This window comes from Drosophila ananassae, chromosome 2L (genome assembly GCF_017639315.1).
Source record: "Drosophila ananassae strain 14024-0371.13 chromosome 2L, ASM1763931v2, whole genome shotgun sequence".
NCBI lineage: Eukaryota > Metazoa > Arthropoda > Insecta > Diptera > Drosophilidae > Drosophila > Drosophila ananassae.
The window spans coordinates 22,516,176-22,536,034 of NC_057927.1; the positions used below are offsets into that span (position 1 = coordinate 22,516,176).

Sequence of the window (19,859 nt, forward strand, 5' to 3'; positions counted from 1 at the left end):
TCAAGCACGATTCTGGGAAACATTCCTCTCCACTGAGTGGACTAAGAAGACTTACTAAATGCATTGCTTTGGCTTTGACTTTGCCTTCCAATGCTATGCAAGACAGATTTTAATACAAATGAGGGGAAATTATATAAAAAATGTATAAAGGGTTGGGGGAGAAGATAATGTGTTGCCTCAACGAAAGCTGAATGTCATGACAGTTCAATCACCGAGATTGGGGATCTTGTTGCAGCTGCTCTGAGTTATGGTCAGCGATGGCAGCTCCAAATGGCTTTCGATGATAGCAAATCTGGGGGATACCATACTACACAATATATATTTGTAGCTGCTGCATCTGTGGGGGCGCCAATTCAAGTGAACGATCCCACATAATTGATAGCCATAGTCAGCCAAGGGGCTTAGAAGGCTGCGGAATGGTTTCAATTCGAAATGCTCCCGAACAAAGTGAATGTCAGGAACATTAAATAGATGGTTCCATATGAGCATCGACTCCAGGATTGGAGCAATTAATTTGAAAGTTTAATGATTCTAAGCAGCTTCAATGTGCTAATGACTTCGTAGGATTTCTGGCCATACATTAAGAAAAAATGGGCATCTATTTATGTTACTAATTTTTACTTCATGATTATGTAAACTGACCAGAATAATATATGTATTTATTCTTCTTTTTCATTTTAATATTGGAATTATAATTATCCCACTTGTTATAATATTTAATGTAATTAATGAAATCCCTGAACACATTTTCCGAAAGTGCTTAAAGGTAATGCTGCTGCTGCTGACATTTTCCTTTGCTCTCCTGAAAACAGGCGATGACAAATGGCCCCGGGAAAGGTGTGCCTCAGATGACAAAAAAAAAAAAAGCGAAAAAAAAGTAGAAATCGCTGAACTTTGACTCTGTAACTCCCTTGCCTCCTTGCCTATAGTCGTTAGTTGCCAAAGTGCAATTAAACGCCCAGCTATTGAAACAATTTCGTATACGCTATAACAATTACGCCCCGGCTGCACATGCACATGCTGTTGTTGCTGCTACTGGAACTGAAATTGCAACTGCAACTGCTGCTGCTGGCGCTGCCGCTGCCGCTGCTGCCCCTTTGGTCCGTAATCTCCTCCTCACACTGTCCTGGACTGTGTTTGTAAATTTGCCGCACTTAGCGGAGCTTCTGCTGTCGAAGGCATTTCCATGCGTCAAATTGCCGCCAGGGCATTGCGTGTAATTACTGCAATAAAAATTGCAACACATTGCGTACAAACATGCAACATCAGGCGAGCCGAGCACAGTCGGCACATTCCAAAGTCAAAGCTTTAAGATACTCGTGCGCAGTACATCCATCCCGGCATGTTCAGCAATTATCTAATTTATAGTAGTTCATTTATCAAAACCGAAACAAATATTCGGTTTCCTTGCCCAGCAGAAAAACTACAAATGCTGCTACTATAAGAGCACAAAAAAAAGAAGCAACCAACTTGCCACAATTTGTGACTGACTAACGAGCATTCAGCACTCAGTGCTCGGCATTCAGCATTCCACATTCAGCATTCACCATTTGGCAACAACTGAGTGCACTTGGCCACTTGGGTGGCTAGCTGATTGGAGATGCAACTGCGGGGGTGATGCAAGATGCAGGGGGGGTGGCTGAGAGTTGGGGGGATTTCAGACTAAGGACGTCCGTCGAGCGGAACGCAAGTTGATTGCATTTTTAGCATAAATTTCAACGCATTTGACTAATGTCCGGACATTTGTTATGGGGCGGGGAACGAGTTCGTTCTTCGGCTGCCGCAATTCGACCATTTATCACCGAGCCAAGTACCCAACCTGGCAACGGGCATTATCATTTCGCATTCCCTGGAACTCACAGCTAGCAGCTAGCTGCTAATAGATAATGCTACAATGGGTGATGGTTGATGGACGACTTTCGACAAAGTCGTATGCAAATGGCCACTCTGCTGCCCGCTGGCCATGTAATTGTTTCAACTGCTTAATATCACGTATACGCACTGTCGGACAAAGACAAAGTCAACGCTAGTGGACGGAACTCGACTTGGTTGGATGGACAGAACTGGACTGGCCTGGACTGGACAGTGCTGGTGACCATGGCCGGCCGGCGCGTCAACAACAGAACAGCAGCAGCAGAAAAATTAATTAACACGCCAAGTCTGCCTGGACACGCCTGCAGCACGTAGTAGAGACTCCGACCGTAGCTTGGACCCAGACCGAAAAGAACTGGAGCCAGGGACCTACCCAGACTCAGACTGAGCCAGAATTCGAGTTAATACACATGGAAATTAATTTTATAAATATATAAATTAAAGAAATTAAAATCTATTAAAAACATCCTATATTCCCTTCCCTATCAAGAAATAAATTATTGTTTTCATGGATTCTAAGTAAGATATGCAAGCCTTTCTTTTAAAGATTTTAAGCCTTCTGAAATTCTTATATATGATCTTATTAAAGTTCAAACTATTTTTCCAAGTGTATGAACCAAACCCTGAGCCCAGCACGACTCCGTTGTTTGGCAGTTTCTATTTCTCAGATTTTTTCTGTGTGCCCTGGGTATTTATGGCCGTTGCAGTAAAAACCTCGATGCAGTTGTGGGAGGGCCCATGGACTGTGGGGCGGTGTTAAGTGAAAAGCGTGAAATTTATAACAGCCAATAGATTAAGCTAGAATATAAATAACATTTTCATTTTTTTCCCGCCGTTAATTCCTTTTTGTGTGGTGGCCTCTTTGTTGGCCGCCTTTTGTCTATTGTCTGGGCAAATGGGCGGTAGGATTATTGGTACCAATAATTTAGTTCCGTCGCGCCAAGAACAGATTCTTAATCAATTGACGTTTGCTCTCTTGCAGTTGCTGCCGTCACACAACCGAAGAACTCATCCACCCTCATACCGTTTCTACAAATCCAGAAGCACGCCGTCACAAGACTGACCATCAGCAAGCCCCATACCTTCTACTATCTGCCATGCATCCCCATCCTCACGCCCTACAACTACTTCCAGGGTGAGTATCTAAAAATCTGACAGATGCCAGTGCAGTCAATACATTATGTCCTTCTGCTACGCACAGACAACCAGCCCATCTACTGCACCTGGTATCGGAATGACGCGGTCATCGAGCAATTGTCCATTCGCAAGAATGAGTTTTTCATCTTCGAGAATGGAACGCTGCGTCTGCCGCCGAACGAGAAGGCCACCGGTGCCTATCGATGCAAGATTGAGTGGGATGAGTCGGCGGTAATATCCGACCTCATCACCGTCGAATATCCAGGTGAGCAGACATCCCAGAGCTTGACATTAAATTGACTTTCAAATAAAGTGATTTTCAATTTAAATTTGAAAAGATTCTCTTAGGATGATATTGTAAAAAAATAATTTAAAATTTACAAATTTTGTTTGCGATCCAATTCCGAAAAAAAAACAGTTTTAAAGCCAAGAACATAGTTCCAAATTATAAATAAATCTTTTCGTTTGCAGTCCTCAAACGAGTCTTTTTGGGTCAACAGCAGCAGGCCAATATAAGTGCTGTGGAGGACAAGCCCCTTGTCCTGGACTGCCCCTTCCTGAGCGTTCCCCCCGCCCGTTTCAACTGGTATTTTAACAACGATTCCCTGGCTAATGACAACAGGCGAGTAAAGATCCGTGTTGAAGCATCCAGCCTGGGCTACGACTTATTTATCCAGTGTATAGATAGTCGGCCAGCTGGATGGGTTGACCAAGTCCTTTGAGTGTCCTACTCCTTTATATATTATATAGTAGTAACGTTAAAATGAATGTATTTGTTTGTTTGTTTCTTTTATTGTTGCGACAGTGCTCTTATCCTGTCCAATGGCACTCTGATATTGCGGAAATTACGTCAGGAGCAAGCTGGAAAATACAAGTGAGTATGAAGGCTGAGATTTTCACAATAAAATGTTTAGTTCTTTTATGTAATTCGCGGCAACTGTGAAGATGCTTTTTCCTCGTTAACTATATCCCAGATCTGCCCAGTTAAACTAAATCAAAACTGGCGGTAATTTTCCATTTGGCTGCCATCGTTGTGTGTGCCCCAGTACACCCCTTTTAGCTGTTGTGGCAAAATCAACACCTTTAGCGGCACTTCATCAGCAGCCCCGTCCCTCCCCTGAAATGCCCGTATCTGTGCGAACATTTTGCACCGCTAGGGTGCCCTTAAACAATGCATTAATTTACACTTAGCGGCGGCTCAGCGGCTGCTGTAATTGTGGCCATTGTCCATGTCAATTATCGCACGAAACTACTCCGACCACTCTGACCACTGACCATCATTATCAATTATCCGTTGCAGATGCGTGGCCCAGAATACTTTTGCCAACAGGGGCCATCGTCAGTTTATCTGGCAGCTGCGCGTGGAGGCCAAAGGCGAGGATACCGAAACTTTGGACCAGGAGGAGCCGGATCATCCGGAGACGGCGGTATCGGAGGCCCAGCTACTGCCTGCTTTCCAGAATGCCACCGTGTACGTGCCCGCCGGCGGGTCGGTGTTGCTGCAGTGCCACGCCGTGGCGGACTTTGTGTCCATTGCGTGGTATCTACAGCATCCGAACAACACCGTAGTCCAACTAAGCAACAATAGCGTAGCTCTGGCCATCAAAAATGCAAGTTACGAGCGCCACGAGGGTCACTACAGTTGCATAACACCGCTGGAAACCCAGACGTTCCAGGTGATAGTGACCACTCCGCCGAGAATTGTTAGCCGATTGCCTGTGGAACTGGTGTTCATAAGCCTATCGAAAACACTAACCTGCCGGGCGGAAGGTCATCCGCAGCCCAGCATCACTTGGTACCACAATGGTGCTCAGTTAAATAGCTCCTACACCCGTTACATAAACGGCAACGAGCTTCACATCCACTCTTTTGATCCCATGGAGGAGGGCATCTACCAGTGCATGGCGAGAAATGTTGCTGGTGAGGACTCGGCAACTGGTGAGATGCGCTTTAAGCCCCAACCGGAGCAGGCCAATCCCCTGCAGAACATTCGCTGCTATCCGCATAGCTTTCACACCATTAATATAACCTTCGATAGCCGGACACTGGAGTCCATGTTTGTGGTCTACATTGTGAGGAGTAATCCGCATAGCTGGATGTCGTTTGCCCCAATGAAACTGAACCAGACCTCGTTTGTGGTCATATCCACTCACCTGCCAGTGTATCGACCCTTTGCCCTCATAACCAGATTCCTCTATCCCACCTCCGAGGTGAGATCTGGAACCGCAGTCCCGCAGCAAATGATTCTGAGTTCGCTGCGAAGTCCTCCGGTGACCTGCTGCACCCAGGGATGTAAGTATAGCACTCTTAATATATTAATTAGTTTATAGTTAATTTAATCTTAAAATGTATTCTATGATAGTAATGCTGCGACCCATAGCCGTGGGAAATGATACGTTTGTTAAATGGTCCCAAGGCGAGTTGGAAAACAAAAAGTACTTCATCCTACAGTTTTCCGTCAATCATACGCACCCGCATCCCTCCCAGCTGCTGAATGGACCTCTTCATGGCACCCTAACGCCTGTGGAGGAGAAGGTGGACGAAGTGCGTCGCCATTTGACGATAATCCAGCCCTTGAATCAGACGGCGGCTGCCACAGTGCTGAGAAATGCAGAGCACGAGGTATTGGACAATGAAGTGGATGACATGACGCTGGAGCTGGAAGAGGACATCTTCAGCATGGTGGTGGATGCCAGTGTGACGGGAATGCTGTTGCAGCGCTTCACTCGGATCAAGATGAGAGTTCTAATCATCACCAGCGAGAATGAGTTTCTCGGCCAGGACTTTCGCTACGTTCAGTGGAAGATTGTGAGTAGACTGTACTGTAGGGGAACATTTGACATCGTTACGGATTCCGAATCAACACTTTAATTAACTTTGACCTCATTCGCTCTATTCTTTAGATCGAGAATGGCACCTCGGAGCAATCGAACATGCCCTTTCGACTGGTCACCATCGAGTCCCGGGCACTGACCTTCAAGTTCCTGGAAAGCCTAAACGAGACTTGTGTTTCCGAGTGCCACATGTTCATACCGCCGCAGTTCGCAAACCAAGAGCCCAAGTGCACGGATCGCAATATATCCAATTCGATGCTGTTGGTCACCGACTTAAAGGCGGATCAGCGGTATAATCTGCACTTTTACAATTGCAAGACCCGCATTTTCTACGGCGAGTTGGATGTCAAGACCGAACAGGATCGTAAGATTACCAGGATTTAATCCTTTTTATTGTTATTTAATTGCTTTATTTTATCTTAGCTCCTGGCACCATCAGTAACTCAAGGCTGATTAAGCAGAATGGCCTGAAACTTATATGGGAACCACCCGTAAACCCCAATGGACGCGTACACCACTACGACATTAGGTGGAGTCTGGACAATGTCACCCATGAGGCTATTGTTAAAGAGTGCAAGCATTGCTCCTATAAGGTAAGTGCTCACAGGGATTATAGTTAAATATCTTAGTATAGTTAGTATCTTAAATAGTTACTTAAAATTGAAATGTATTGCCATTCCAATTTCAGTTTCCAAATGTTTCGGAAACAGCCAAAATCCATGTGGCTGTCCGAGTGATGGGCGACACTGGAGCAGGAGCTCCCATTTACTTTGACATGGTGAGAAACAACCACACCCTACTGGAGGAGGACCACGAATCCTCTCGGTCAGAGGTATACAGCGGCATTGCCATCGGATCGCTGTTGTCCATCGTCTGTGTCTTGCTCTTCGGACTGTTTATAATCTTTCAGCAGCGACGCTTCAAGGCACGCCCCCAGGGGCCCTCTCACCTGACCACCCCCACGGACATTACCTTCGGTAATCTGAGCAGTGCGTCAGGAATGCCGGGCGACAGTGCCGGTGGACTGAGTGGGAGTACACTGCAGCAGGATTGCCACGAAATGCAGACACTCATTCCGCGGTCGCGCTACCACATCGAATTGCTGCCGGAGCACACACTGGAATATCAGACGAGTTCAGCAGCCGCAGCAGCGGCTGTGGTCCACCTGACCAATGGTAACGGGAGCGTGCAGGTGGCCCGGCGTTCGGATCAGGAGGATCTCAGCATTACCGGAGTGCACAATCTGTCGCAGCTGCCGCTGTGTCAGTCCACGTCACCGGAACGGAAGACCGTTCAGGATGCCATGCGGCAGGAGGCAAAGGCCTTCTACATACCCTACCGACACGCTCCGCCGAACGCTGTGGCTCTGAGCGGCGGTGGCCACAAACAGCGGGCGGCCAGCAACTCTGAGCTGGAGGTGGTGGTGCCGCCGAACTCACTACCATTGGTCTCCACCATGCCGGGCTTGGGCGGAGGAGGCACCGCAAGTGTCGGCATTAATGGGGGTGGAAGTGTCGGTGCTCGACGCAGTGGTAGTCTAAGCAGCAGCAGCGCCAGCAGTAGCAGCAACGGCTCCAGCAAGAAGCAATTCCACACCAACTTTGTGCGCCACTCGAACTCCAATGACGGCATCTGCCTGCTGGCCGAGGAGGAGGCTGCCGCCACTCTGACACCCACCTCGGAGCGCGAGTATGCGGCTGTCTGCCTCACCAATGGTTTCAAGCTGCCCGCCGATGTGGCCAAAACAGGCACCCATTACAGCACTAACAACAACAACAGCAGCAGCAGCAGTAGCAACAGCAGCAAAACCGGTGCCGTCGGCAACAAAAGTCAGAAAGCCGCAGCAAATGCCTGCGGCGGCCAGACGAAGGATCGGCCGCGTCGAGGCAATGGTAATCCGATCTCGTTCGGCCACAATGCCACATCCATAGTTCCTGCCAACGGACCCGCAGCAGCAGCGTATCCTGCGGCCGTTAACCACAACAACACAACCAGCAAACAGTCCTGGCCGGCGGCGACGGTGGCCCATAGAAGGGCCCAGGTGGATCCAAACGGGTGAAGCCAACAGCAGCCAGTTGAGAACAAGTATTTTTACGAAGCTACCACATAGAAGCAAACAAAACTACATAAGTTACAAACAAAGAAAACAAAATATTGAAATCATTCGCAGCTTGAAACATTCCAAAAGAGAAGAGAAGATTATAAGAGAGATATATGTGTAGGATCACAGTGCGTATTAGTGATGTTAAGCATTTATAAAGAGTACATTTTATAAATGTAAATATTTAGAAACTGAAACTATGGAACTATGGGAGAAATGATAATATAAGCTGATATTTATACACACACACACATGCACACTTATCTGCATAGGACACAATGTCTACATACGCTAAGTTGTATGCTATAGTTTTTTTTCTCGCGATTTTACATTTATTCTATTTGTATTTGTTTAGTTTTTGTTTGTTTTCGTTAATTGAGGCTAATTTTTATTTGTAATTTCTTAAAATACATAAATACAGGCACTATTTATTGTTGCTTTCGATGCAAATACATAAACATATAGACAGACATACCATACAAACATAAACAGATCGATCAGCCAACAAGTATGCATTTCCATATTTGTCGCCAATAATTACTACGTTTAGCAATTGTATCATGAATGCCGCAAAAAATTCAATTACACTCACATAGTAGAAAACGCAAACAGTACAGCCAAAAAACCACACACTCACACATTGCAATAGACCATACACTCAACCACAAGCCACCCACTCAAAAACCACTTAACCACAATAGTCACAAGTGTTCACATCGATTTCGATTTAAAACGTAATATATTCAATAATATTTGTAATTTGTAATTTTATTTTATTTATATATTTGTAGTCTTTTTTAATGTTAACGAAGAGTTTCATTTCTGCATATTTACTGCTGCATTTTGTTTTGTTTATAAAACCGATATATCAAATGTACCTGATTATATTCATTTTGCATTCTTGTTTTTTGTGCTCTCGCTCACACATACCCACTCAAAAGCAAAAGCAAACACAGAGACACACATGTAGACCCGTTAACACACACCTACCAAACTCCAATTTGTGCACATTCATATTACATAACTAATAATAAGCCACAAAATCCATCGTAATACAACCGAATTGTATATTAGATTCACCAATCGTACCTCGTTTGTGCAAAACCAACAAAACCTGTAGCTACGCCAAAACAGAAATACCCACAAAAATGCATGCAAAGCCGTTTCCTGAGCTCCTGCTCCTTTTCCACTGATAATATTTTTGAAATGCATACGAAAAGCCAGTTTAGTCCGACACAAGCAACTGGCTTAACAGCGAACTATGCATTTTGTGAATTATTGTTCAGTGTGAAACGAGAAGATTGTTGCACGATACAAGCCCATACCTAAAATATACATATGTAAACATAGATGAAGCATTCCACAAACGTATGCATTTTGCAGATTCACAACACACAACAGACACACACACCAGACAATGGAAGCTCTAACACCAATTGGAGACTAGTTTCAAGGGTGTTAAACATTAAAAACAAAATAAATGAAAAATATTACATACGAATATATGCTTTGTATGATTCAATGTGAACGAAAATGTGTTTGAAAACTGTAACTGTATACGTATTTAGAGTCTAAGTGCAATACCAAGAAATAATTAAATAGCAAAAGGTAATCCGTAAGATCCCTGAGACAGAACAAACCAACAACTATAAACAATAGTACCTTTCCACTCAAGCAGAAGCAACATTATGAATCTTATCTAACCAAGTGAGTTGCGAATTCCATCCCAGTATAGACCATCAGTAATATAACAATCTATATTAAATTGTGTTCAAGATGAAATAAGCCACAGATTTTGCATTTCTACGAATAGCCCAATAATTGTAAAATTAAAACTTAAATCGTTGCATCAAAACGACAAGAATTATAACTTTAACCTACAAAAAAGAAAGCATTTAAAACAAAAGAAACAGAAAATGTATTCCGAAAGAACAACTCAAAATTCCTAGAAAAAAATAAATATATAAACGAAAAAAAACAATTTTAAATGTTACGAAAATTAAGAGAACGAAAATTAACTAAAACTATTATACATTATATGCAGAAAAAGGCAACAAGAAAATTTATGTACTAAAGTTAAATAATTAGGCATAAAAGAACCATATGAATGTACGTGTTTGGAAAAAGATACGAAAAGAAATGGATAAGAGTTTGAAATTAAGTAAATAGATGCGATTGTGATCGCCGAGTAAGTGGATGTGATAAATGTTTAAATTATTTAAGCGCAAAAACAATAAAGAGATAAAGAAATTAATAATTAGGAAGACATACATACATAATTATAACAAAAACAAAAAATAAAAATAAAAATGCGTATTGCGACTTTTGCAACGGTTTTTGCCCAACGGAAACCACTCATTAACTAAGAGTCCACTAAAATTGTAAGCCAACAATTATTTTGTTCTTGTCTTTGGCAAAACTGCTGCTCCTAGCACACACTCTCTACTAAGTATATATATTTTAATTTTTGTAATTTTAGTTTGCTTTAAGTCCGCATACTGTATACCTCATTAGTAGAGTGTGGCAAGTAACTAAATTTAATGAACCTATTTAGGCTTGATTTCCTCATTTTACAATCTGAAAAGGGAGTATTTGAACTATCCGTAACTGAACAAACGAAACAAACTAATGTATTTTTTATGCAATTTATATGCATTGTCTATATAATGCAGGTGAAATTAATTATTTGTAGCTACCAAGCTGCCAACGGTTCGTGTTAAAGATTTTCAAACTAAATTTTGTGGCAACCAACAACTAAGCAGCCAAAAACGAAAATTCAATATCAATGGATGGATTAGCGTGTCTAAAGAGTCTAAGAGAAAAATGTAACAACGCTCGATGTTTGTTTAGAGAATACAGAAGATATGGCAAAGAAAAAATGAATGCAACCTTAAACTATTGGAAAAATATACTAAAATCTAAGTTATGATGGAAAACATGGAAATCGTCTTTTATTTTAATCTTACGGAGGGTATTACAGAGGGTATAAAGAAAGGTATAAAGATAGGACTGTTATAGTTTATTCTAGAACCTATGTTCAAACTTTTGGAAAAATATCGCATGCAATCTTGAGTAAGTAACAAAATATAGCATGCGATTTTTCCATCTATATTCTACGGAAAAAAAGACTAAAACACTGAAAAATCAAGAAAATATCGAAGAAAATTAGGAAAGATGTGGAAAAATTATGTTTAATCAAGTTAATTTTGGATTGTAATATTTGACTGATTGGAGACAGATATCCTTTTGATTTTAGATGTCACATACAAATCTTTCTCATTTCATTGTTTTAGGATAATATTATTTTAGGATAAATATTTTAACCTTTTTAAATCGGTTCACCTATAGCCTTCCTTTCTTTTTTGTTGGCCTAACTTGTTCAAAACAATTTAATGGTTTTTTTTTAATGATTTTATTAATTAATTACTTATCAAATAGGTATAAAACATCGATAGGTTATTCAAATGGAAATAATCGTTGGTAACGTTTTACAGCGGTGTAGACTTCATTTACAGATATAGACAGTTTTAGTACTAACGACCTTTAAATACTCTAACATGTACAAATATAGATAACGTATTCACGGGTGGTATGAGGGAACATCACAACAAAGTGCCATAAAATGATCACAATCGATCACAAAAATTGCAAAATTATCATTGATGCCCAATGGCATGGCCAAGCGTTATTGATTTGCTCAGCTTAGGCTTAATCTAACGACAAAAAAACGAATATAACTAACTTGAGCTAACTGGATAAGCGAATTAAACTTTAAAAATAAAATGCTATGCACTCTAAAAACAACAAGCGACGCTTTAAGATTACACCTGCCCCAAAAAAGCGATATTTTCGGGACACCGCATTTAGGTACGCGTAATTATCATGACACCTTAGAGTTGTCATTTCTATTCACAATTCGGTTTCAAATAAATCAGGTCCTCAACCAGTACACCTCTATTCCATTAGTTTGGCATGCTCAGCACACCTTCTCAATCATTTTCACCAATTCTTTGTACAATATACAATCCCGTCCCCGTGGTTTGCAGATCTCGCGATGATCCAGGCGAATGCCGCAGACATCCCCGATACCGGGATCTATAAATAAATAAAACCTAGATTAATCACTGGTTTTTATTTTGGAAAAATAGAGAAACTAACCTGCAGAGTCCACACCAACAATTCGCAGATAAAGCACAGACATAAGAGTCAACGCAGTCTCCACGAAACTAAAGACTTCAATCTTCAGGTGGCCCAGGTGATACAGGCCAGCGAAACGGCGATGGAGATCCAACAGGTATTTGTTGTCTATAATAAAAAAAAATATTAATATTACTGTCATGAAGGAATAAGGAATATATGATCCCTACTTTTTTCAATCTCCAGCAGCTCAACGGATCGCGATAGCAGTGGTGCCTTGATGCTCGCCAAATGGGAGCCCCGATGGGGAACTGAGTAAAAGAAGCACCCGCGGGCGGATCTCCAAAGAGGAGTCATAGCCGGGCGACCGCTTTCCCAGGCATCAACGATCAGCTGTTTGATGAATAGGCCGCCCTTGGAGTGACCAACATATATGATGGGATGACCGTGACCCACTCGGTGCTGGATGAGCAGCTCGGCCATCTCCCGGGCCCGCTGCATAAGGCTGGAGCGCGGCTCCTTGCGCTTCCATAACGGTCGCCACAGATACGGATCGGTGGTGTAATTGACGGCTATCACCCGCACACCGGGACAGTCGAGTGGCAGCCAATCGCCCGGCCAGCATTTCGAGTAGTTGGGGTCGTTAGGCGACGGTTTGCTCTTGCGGGCGGGCTTGCGGGGCGGCGTTCCAAGGGTGGAGGGCCGCTGGCGGCTATCCTTGGCTTGGTCGGCATCCGGCTGGACCTCATTGTTACCAGCGTTCGCCTCGAGCATGGACTCCAGTTCGGCCTGCAGCAGGCGACTGTTGTCGTGCATCCTCAGTCGGAAGGTGGGAAAGCTATACTCGATTCCCTCGCAGATCTGAATGTCCTCCGGACCACCACATACATAGGCGTAGCTGTAAGGAAGACAAGTATAAATAAAGTGGAAGATACTATGTATGAGAAACCTACTCTTCGGCATCATCGTCGCTATCGGAAGCATTAAAATGGAAGCCCTCCGGACGTGCCTCCACAGAGTGCTGCATTTTCGTCCGCAGTCTTAAAGGAGCATCTTCCGAGGAGTCTCGTTTGCGGTTGAGGGATGCAAACTTTGCCCTCTTCTCCCTGGGCGCTGGATGAATAGCAGCGCTGCGGGAATGACGCGGTCGCTTGGGTGGTCGCACCGGCGGTCTCGGCGGCCGCTCGAACTCCACCGGCTGGCGATCGTTCTGCCAGAGTCCCTGCTTCCAGGTATTCACCAGCGATCCGTGCAGTCCATGGATGAGTACAATGTCGGCCCGAATCGGCTGGCCCGGCGGTGGTTCGGCCAATATATTGATGGTACAGCAACTGGGTGCATCCGACAGGGCACTGTAAATGGGCGGACCCTGCATAGGAGTCATAGGCGTGCAGGGGGTACTGGGCGTGGAGGGCATAGTCAGAGTATCCGGAAGACTTTCTAGTCCGTCCTGGGACTTGCGCATTTTGAGAAGTTTCATCAAGGGTCCCAAGCGGTTTGAAACTGGTGATATAATAGAGATTTATTTAGTATATATTTAAAATTTTTTTGTTTAATGTGCAGTTAAAATATGTGACTAATAAATTATTTAAGGAAAAATATGCAACATTACTTGACTTTTAATTCTAAAATACTTTTCAATCATTTACTTTATTAAAATGTAAGCAAAATCTACCTATATATTAGATTTAAAATAAAAAAAATAGCCAGGTTGTTATTTTTTTGATTACCTAATAAATTAATATTTTTCAGTTTTAAAATTCGCCTTATAAAAAATCCTTTGTTTCCGAAGCAAAAAAAAATAATAAAGAATTGTATTGTTGAACTTGGAAAACAATTGCAAGTCTCATAAGACCTCGTAAGTAAATACTTTTATTTTGATTGTTATGGGGAGTACCTACCCTGAACTGACGACAGGTTCAGTGAGATGGTGTTGGCCGCAAAGGCCACCAAGTTGGTTAGGGCCTGTCGGCTGGAAGCCAGGTTCTGGAGCACCCTCAACACCCGCACGTCGCGAATGCCCTTGATGCCCCTAGCCACTCCATTGGCCAGTGGAAGCACTAAGCGCACCAGGATGCCAAATATGACCCGCATACTGCCAATGTTTTTGCTGTCCCTGTAGAGTTGAGTAAGTCTAGAATCGAATTTAAGATGTATATCTGTCAGATACTCACGCTTCCATGAGGGCACCTGCACCGCTCAGACGCACCAGATCGCTGACCGCCTGCTCCTCCTCCTGGCGATCGATCTCCACTTCGTTCTCATTGTTTCCACCGGATGATTCATCCATATGGGCATTGTGTTTCATACTGAGGCTTCCGGCAGGCGCCTCCTCGCCGCCTCCGATCCGCATCATGGCAATGTCACAGACGTAGTTTTCATCGATTTCCAGCAGTGGCGACTCGCAGTTGCCTTCATTTCCGTTGGACTTTTTCATGCTTGCCACATCCGTGGTGTCATGCTCCTTCTCGACGGGATTGCCATTGCTGGCGTGTGTTTCTTGGTGTAGTTCGGATCCTCTGGCATACATTTCCCGAGGAAAGAAAAACGACTGCTCCACCAGCTATTGTTCTATTCTTTTGTTTTTGTTGTCACTACTGCTGCTGCTTTCGAAGGACTGGCTGCGGGCCAATTAATGCGCGGCCAACATGTTGCAAGCAGATCTAGCTGCAAGTTCAGAGTAAAAGTTTACAATTAGACACACGCTTGGGACTAGGTGGTAGAAGAACTTTTTAGCATTCGCCGGATGCAATATTTCAATGCCAATGTCTAAAAACAATTCGGTCAAGTGCACTACCTCTTAGCTCTGCCACGTCTTGCTTCTTACTGTTTACCGCCACTCGAAGAAAAACAAACGGCCTGGCTAAAAATAAGGCCTTTCGCTTGACGCTTCCTCTGCCATAAATTACGTATACGACACGTGTGCCACCTGCACTCCACTTTACGAGGAGTAGCTACTGCTGTTTGCTTGCTAATTTCTGGCCAAGCAAAGCCAAATAAAAAGGCTTATGAAATTTAAAACAAATAATACTTTGATCCGAATCATATCCATCTCTGACAGGCCTTCGTAATAATTTTTATTACAAAGTAGCGCTAGTAGAGGAACAATCTACTGTGACTGCAATCCAATTAGATGCAAAAGCAACAAATGTCAGATATACATGTATATATATAATATACATATAACCGCATAATGACAGTGACGTGCCTCCGTAATGCCCTTTGGTTATGGCACACGCCCTCCATCGCAAAAGGTTCAAGTTGAGGGTCGGAAAAACAATGAAAAACACAGCGACAGGGGGTCGATGATGGCTAAAACAGAGGAAAAACATTTCCACCGCTTTGTTTTCCCAGCTATTTATAGCTGAAAAATGCCGCAATATGCTGCAGTCGCTTCATACTTTCGATGTACTCGAGTTTGCATGCAAATCCCTCATCTAGGCGGTTGACTGTCCCTCACATTCGTATTGCGAGTTACGGAATTCGATGAGCTGTGATTCCAATTCAAGTTATCAGAGTCGTCCGCCCACTTGTTTACACGCAAATACACAAAACACTTTACTTTCAGTTTGAAAATTTGATAGATTTCGCTGCTTTGTTTGTTGCTTTTAAAAATGTAGATTCCTTGCAGTGCATCGGATTAACTTACACTTGATTCTCGACTGAGTGCAGTGCTCGAGGCAGCCAAACCACTCGCTAAGGAAATCACAGACCGACTGGAACGCCACCTTGGCAGTATCAAGCCCGTTGGCGAGGTCTGCGACTGCGGTTTTCACCCTCTTTCAACGCCAATAGTTGATTTGGGAGGCAAACACTCTATTCCACTGGCCCGAAGTGACTGAAGTGCGGCAATTGTCTGGATCTGACAAATTGGAGACAACGGAAAGTTCAATTCATTTGGCACATCGCTCTTATCGTTCATTGTTTCATTAAGTGCGAATGACGGCTGGGCAGCTGCGGGTGCCATTCCCCGAAAGTTTTTGTCTTGTTGTCCATCAAGAAAGTGTGCCCTGTAATCTAAATACCGGGGCCTGATAGAGGAAGCGATTCGGTTTTGTGGATTAGTTAGGCAAATTGATTTTATGGAAATTTGGTAATTAATTTTATTGGCTGACAGTGCAAAGGGCAGACCTTCTTATCTTATACCCACTTTCATTGTCTCAGCCAGGTATATATTTAATTCGTCGCTTGGCAATTGAGGGGGTTGCGAACTTTGGGGTTTGGGCTGCCTATAAAATGCTAATGCCCTTATAAACTCAATCAAGTGCTCTTTTATTTTCATGGGAGATAGTGTGCACTATAACAGAAGAAATTCGAGAACATGCTTGATATTCTGAGGCGCAAATTCAATGCAAATCTACTTGGACTCTTATCAAAAGGGGAACGACAAGAATTACAAAAGTTTATTGTATATAGTATACGAAGCCAAGAGAGGAAGGTGTGACTGCAGTTGCTTGGCTGGACAGTCATGCTTATGTGCCGAGCAAAGATTCTCGATTTTCTTGATCACTGGCTTCGCCAATGGGGCGTATACTTAATCTGGACACGAATATTACTCATGCGCCCCGTGGACTTTGACCGTTGCTTTTATCTTGGAGGCCCGAATGCAGTTTCCCCTCCCTTTTGTTTATGGGGCTTTATTAAAGAAACAAAACACGTTGCGATAGGCCACTCGGACGCTGGTTAAAAGGGTTTTGTAATGCAATACCCAAATCGGCGTATTAGCGTTTTGGTGGTTGGGTCCGATGCAATCCATGATGCATAATTTCTGGCCAACAAGCCGCTAAACGTGTGCGCAATTGTGAGCTGGAAATTGGCTGTTATTATGCATAATAATCGGGTTGGCTAGGCCAGGCCGACCATGGGAGGAGGAGTTCGAGCGGGGAGGCATACATACATAGCATAGCATAGCACGCAAGGCGTTTCGGCATGCTAATTAATTTGTCGCATGTTGCAGCCACGTGAACTCGAGAGCGGCTGTGGGTGCGAGTCCAGTGACGCAGATTGCATGCTCGAGTGGTCCAGTAATTCACCTGTTTGTCCTCCTGTTTGGACTATTGTGTGTAAAGTGTGCAATAAACTGGAACACAGTACGACAACCGTAATTAACTAGCCTGTTCCACTTTGATGACATAATGTCGAATCAGAGATAGAATTCTTCATTTCATCTTTTGAATCAACCGTCACAAATATTCCCCAACTATAATCGAGCAGCATTATTCAGGTTCAAGAACTATTTGCGCCGATAAGATAGACAATCTGATTTAAACATCAACGAACGTACTTGAGCCATAAAACGTGAAAAAAAAAAAAAATGAAAGCACAATAAACTACTGGGGAAACAGCTGTAGCACCAAAAAATAAAGGTCAGCATCGAGGAAACTGTGACATTAAACGATAATTTATTTCAATTCATTAAGCGGTCATTGGCAGATACTGAGGAGCAGAACTGAGGAAGGTCGACAGTTCTTAATTGGGTCAAAAGACAATGGAAAATCATGTCCCCTTATCCTTTTGTCTCTCATGCTTAAATGCCAACAAATAAATGTAATATTTGGCGATAAAAGAGAGCTCAGTTGGAAACAGCAGCGATAAACAAATTGGATTTCATGCCGCTGATAAGGAACTACAATTATCCAATGCTTTGTTTGTTTGTAATAACTTATAACAGGGTGTCAACTTATTTTCGTAAACAATTAAAGCGGCAATCATTTCCCAGCCGACAGGACAACAATAAATGCCCTCCCTGAGGGACTGAGACCAGAGCACCACATCAATTTCACTTTTGGAAGCTCATTTGTATAATTTCCACACAAATACCAGTTGTTCGACAACCAACTGGAAAACAAGTTATGCAAAGCGAGTAGCAATTAATTTAGATTATGTATGTGATTTGTGTATCTGCAGAGAATGGATCAGGCCATACCTGATGTTCTTTGTTGGCCAATGAGGAACTGTACTGATGATACTTGGCCCTGACCCTAAAAGAGATGCCTGTGGCAAGGCATTCTCGTTGTTAATTAACGTGTTTTCCCCAAGAGTCCCAAACCATGCACAGGAGATTAATTAATATCCGGGTAATGGGCTGATTGTATTATGCCATGGCAACTATTATGGCCAAGACAACCTTTGGACTTTGCTGGAAAAACATCATCTACGTAAATACACAGAGGAAAATCAAACGAAAAGCTCAAAGGCAGGAAGTGAATAAAGAGATAACCTACTCAGATTTGAGATTTATTATATGTTTTAGGTTATTAACCCAAAGCTTAGATAATTTTAATAGAAAGTACTTTTATCTCCGTGGACATGAGCTCCCACCATTTCCTCCCAATTAGCTTACACTGGAATCTCTTGTTCGGAAAACCGGCTAAATTGTAAGAGCATTTGCTCCAAAGAGCGCCTTACTCGTGTAACAAAAGCTGCTGGGGCTCGCGGTGGCTTTAAACCCGAAACCGAAAACAAAACAACACGTGCTGGAAGCCGGGATGAGGGGGGAAAAAGGTGGGTGAGGGCGTGGGAGTTGTAAGACGACGCCTTAACCTTCAGCACGCGTGTTCGGAGCGCCTCAGGTAGCACTGGTGGAGCCACTGAAGAAATGAAAATAAAACGTAATGAGTCCAAATGGAACTGTACAACTGTAGATGACCGCACCAAGGAGCCCCGTAATTTAAAGGTCGCAAACGTGTTTTGAGTTCGTGATTTTGTCAGATAACCACGATGTGGGCCATGTCACTAGGACGGGCCAACCACCCGCCACCCCATGTGCACAAATCCATGTACAAATGAGTGTATGTATATAGTACCATGATTTGTCGCAATTCATCAAGGAAATTGGCATTTTTGTGTAATACATCTATTCGTCAAAAATTTGTCCACCGTGACACGGGTTTTGAATGTATTATTCAAAAGTTGTCATTGCCGCAAACTCACACCTGTCTCGTTATAGCCTTTTAATATTTAATCGAATCTAAAGCGCCTTGGCAACTGTTTTTTTCGGATTTTTTTTCGCGAATCTTTTTAATAATTAATACGAGTTCTGGGTTCCTCAATTTTACGGCGCTTACTTGTTGTTGTTTTATCATATTATATTTTTGGGGAGTGGGTGGAAGGGGCAAGGAGATACACGAAAGTTCTTCAAGACATTTCCAAGAGTTCTGTTTAAGAACTTTTCTTAATAGGCATATTATATGCGTATATATAGGTACATCTATATTCGTATATATATGTTGGATCCGACAAAGCACACTCACTCACACACTGACATTCTAAAACTTACACACTCGACAACCACAACAACAAAGCTTTGAGCGCCGCGACTGTTTTGTAAAGCGAAAACTGAAACCGAAACGAACCGAGGAGAAAAAACGCGTCCGCACCGCTTGGACGCTCAACTACAACAAAAATACGAGCGCACCAGCAGTCTCCAACTGACAGCATACGAGGCCCCCTTCGAACCACCCACTCTTCCCCCCAGATACACTGCTTTCAAGATACAATTGTATCTGTGTGTCAACAAAAGTTTAGCGTCGTTCTCTGCCAGCAGCTGTTCGCGTTGCTAAGCTTTTTTTTCAAAAGCTAAGAGCGGAAAGAGGCTCCCCGGTCACATTACATTGGGCCCCAATGCATTGGGTAAAAGTGAAAGAGCGCCAAAAAAGCTAAGAGAGTCTGAACTTTTTTATATTCAAAGGGGAGCTGCCAACTTGTTTTTAGTTCAGCCCGCTCATTTATTATCAATTTAAATTTTAAATAGTGCTTAGATTTTACACATAATCAAA

General features: G+C 43.1%; 2 protein-coding genes across 5 annotated transcripts in view; one reads left to right on the forward strand and one right to left on the reverse strand.

Annotated features, from left to right (window-relative positions):
• The window catches only part of LOC6501646, a 59,944-nt gene extending 49,060 nt beyond the window's left edge, over positions 1-10,884 (forward strand). For both annotated transcript variants that reach the window (XM_001955634.4, XM_032456255.2), the window contains exons 3-11: positions 2,855-3,007; positions 3,074-3,274; positions 3,481-3,631; positions 3,815-3,883; positions 4,310-5,301; positions 5,372-5,817; positions 5,913-6,207; positions 6,267-6,436; positions 6,532-10,884. In XM_001955634.4, the coding sequence (XP_001955670.2) occupies positions 2,855-3,007; positions 3,074-3,274; positions 3,481-3,631; positions 3,815-3,883; positions 4,310-5,301; positions 5,372-5,817; positions 5,913-6,207; positions 6,267-6,436; positions 6,532-7,902 (3,848 nt within the window). In that variant the 3' untranslated portion in view covers positions 7,903-10,884. The remainder of the gene's footprint in view (positions 1-2,854; positions 3,008-3,073; positions 3,275-3,480; positions 3,632-3,814; positions 3,884-4,309; positions 5,302-5,371; positions 5,818-5,912; positions 6,208-6,266; positions 6,437-6,531) is intronic.
• Positions 10,605-19,505, reverse strand: LOC6498923. 3 transcript variants are annotated; one of them, XM_014910337.3, is made up of 7 exons: positions 19,361-19,505; positions 14,256-14,748; positions 13,983-14,197; positions 13,035-13,584; positions 12,312-12,979; positions 12,103-12,249; positions 10,605-12,039 (listed from the first exon to the last, which is right to left on the reverse strand). In XM_014910337.3, exons 2-7 carry the CDS (start codon positions 14,609-14,611, stop codon positions 11,921-11,923), a joined length of 2,055 nt encoding a protein of 684 aa, XP_014765823.1. In that variant the 5' UTR covers positions 14,612-14,748; positions 19,361-19,505; the 3' UTR covers positions 10,605-11,920. The 3 variants fall into 3 exon arrangements, with proteins under 3 accessions (XP_014765823.1, XP_014765824.1, XP_001955671.1); XM_014910338.3 differs by lacking the exon at positions 19,361-19,505 and adding an exon at positions 15,731-17,471; XM_001955635.4 differs by lacking the exon at positions 19,361-19,505 and adding an exon at positions 14,879-15,087.
• Positions 19,506-19,859: the final 354 nt, after the last annotated feature.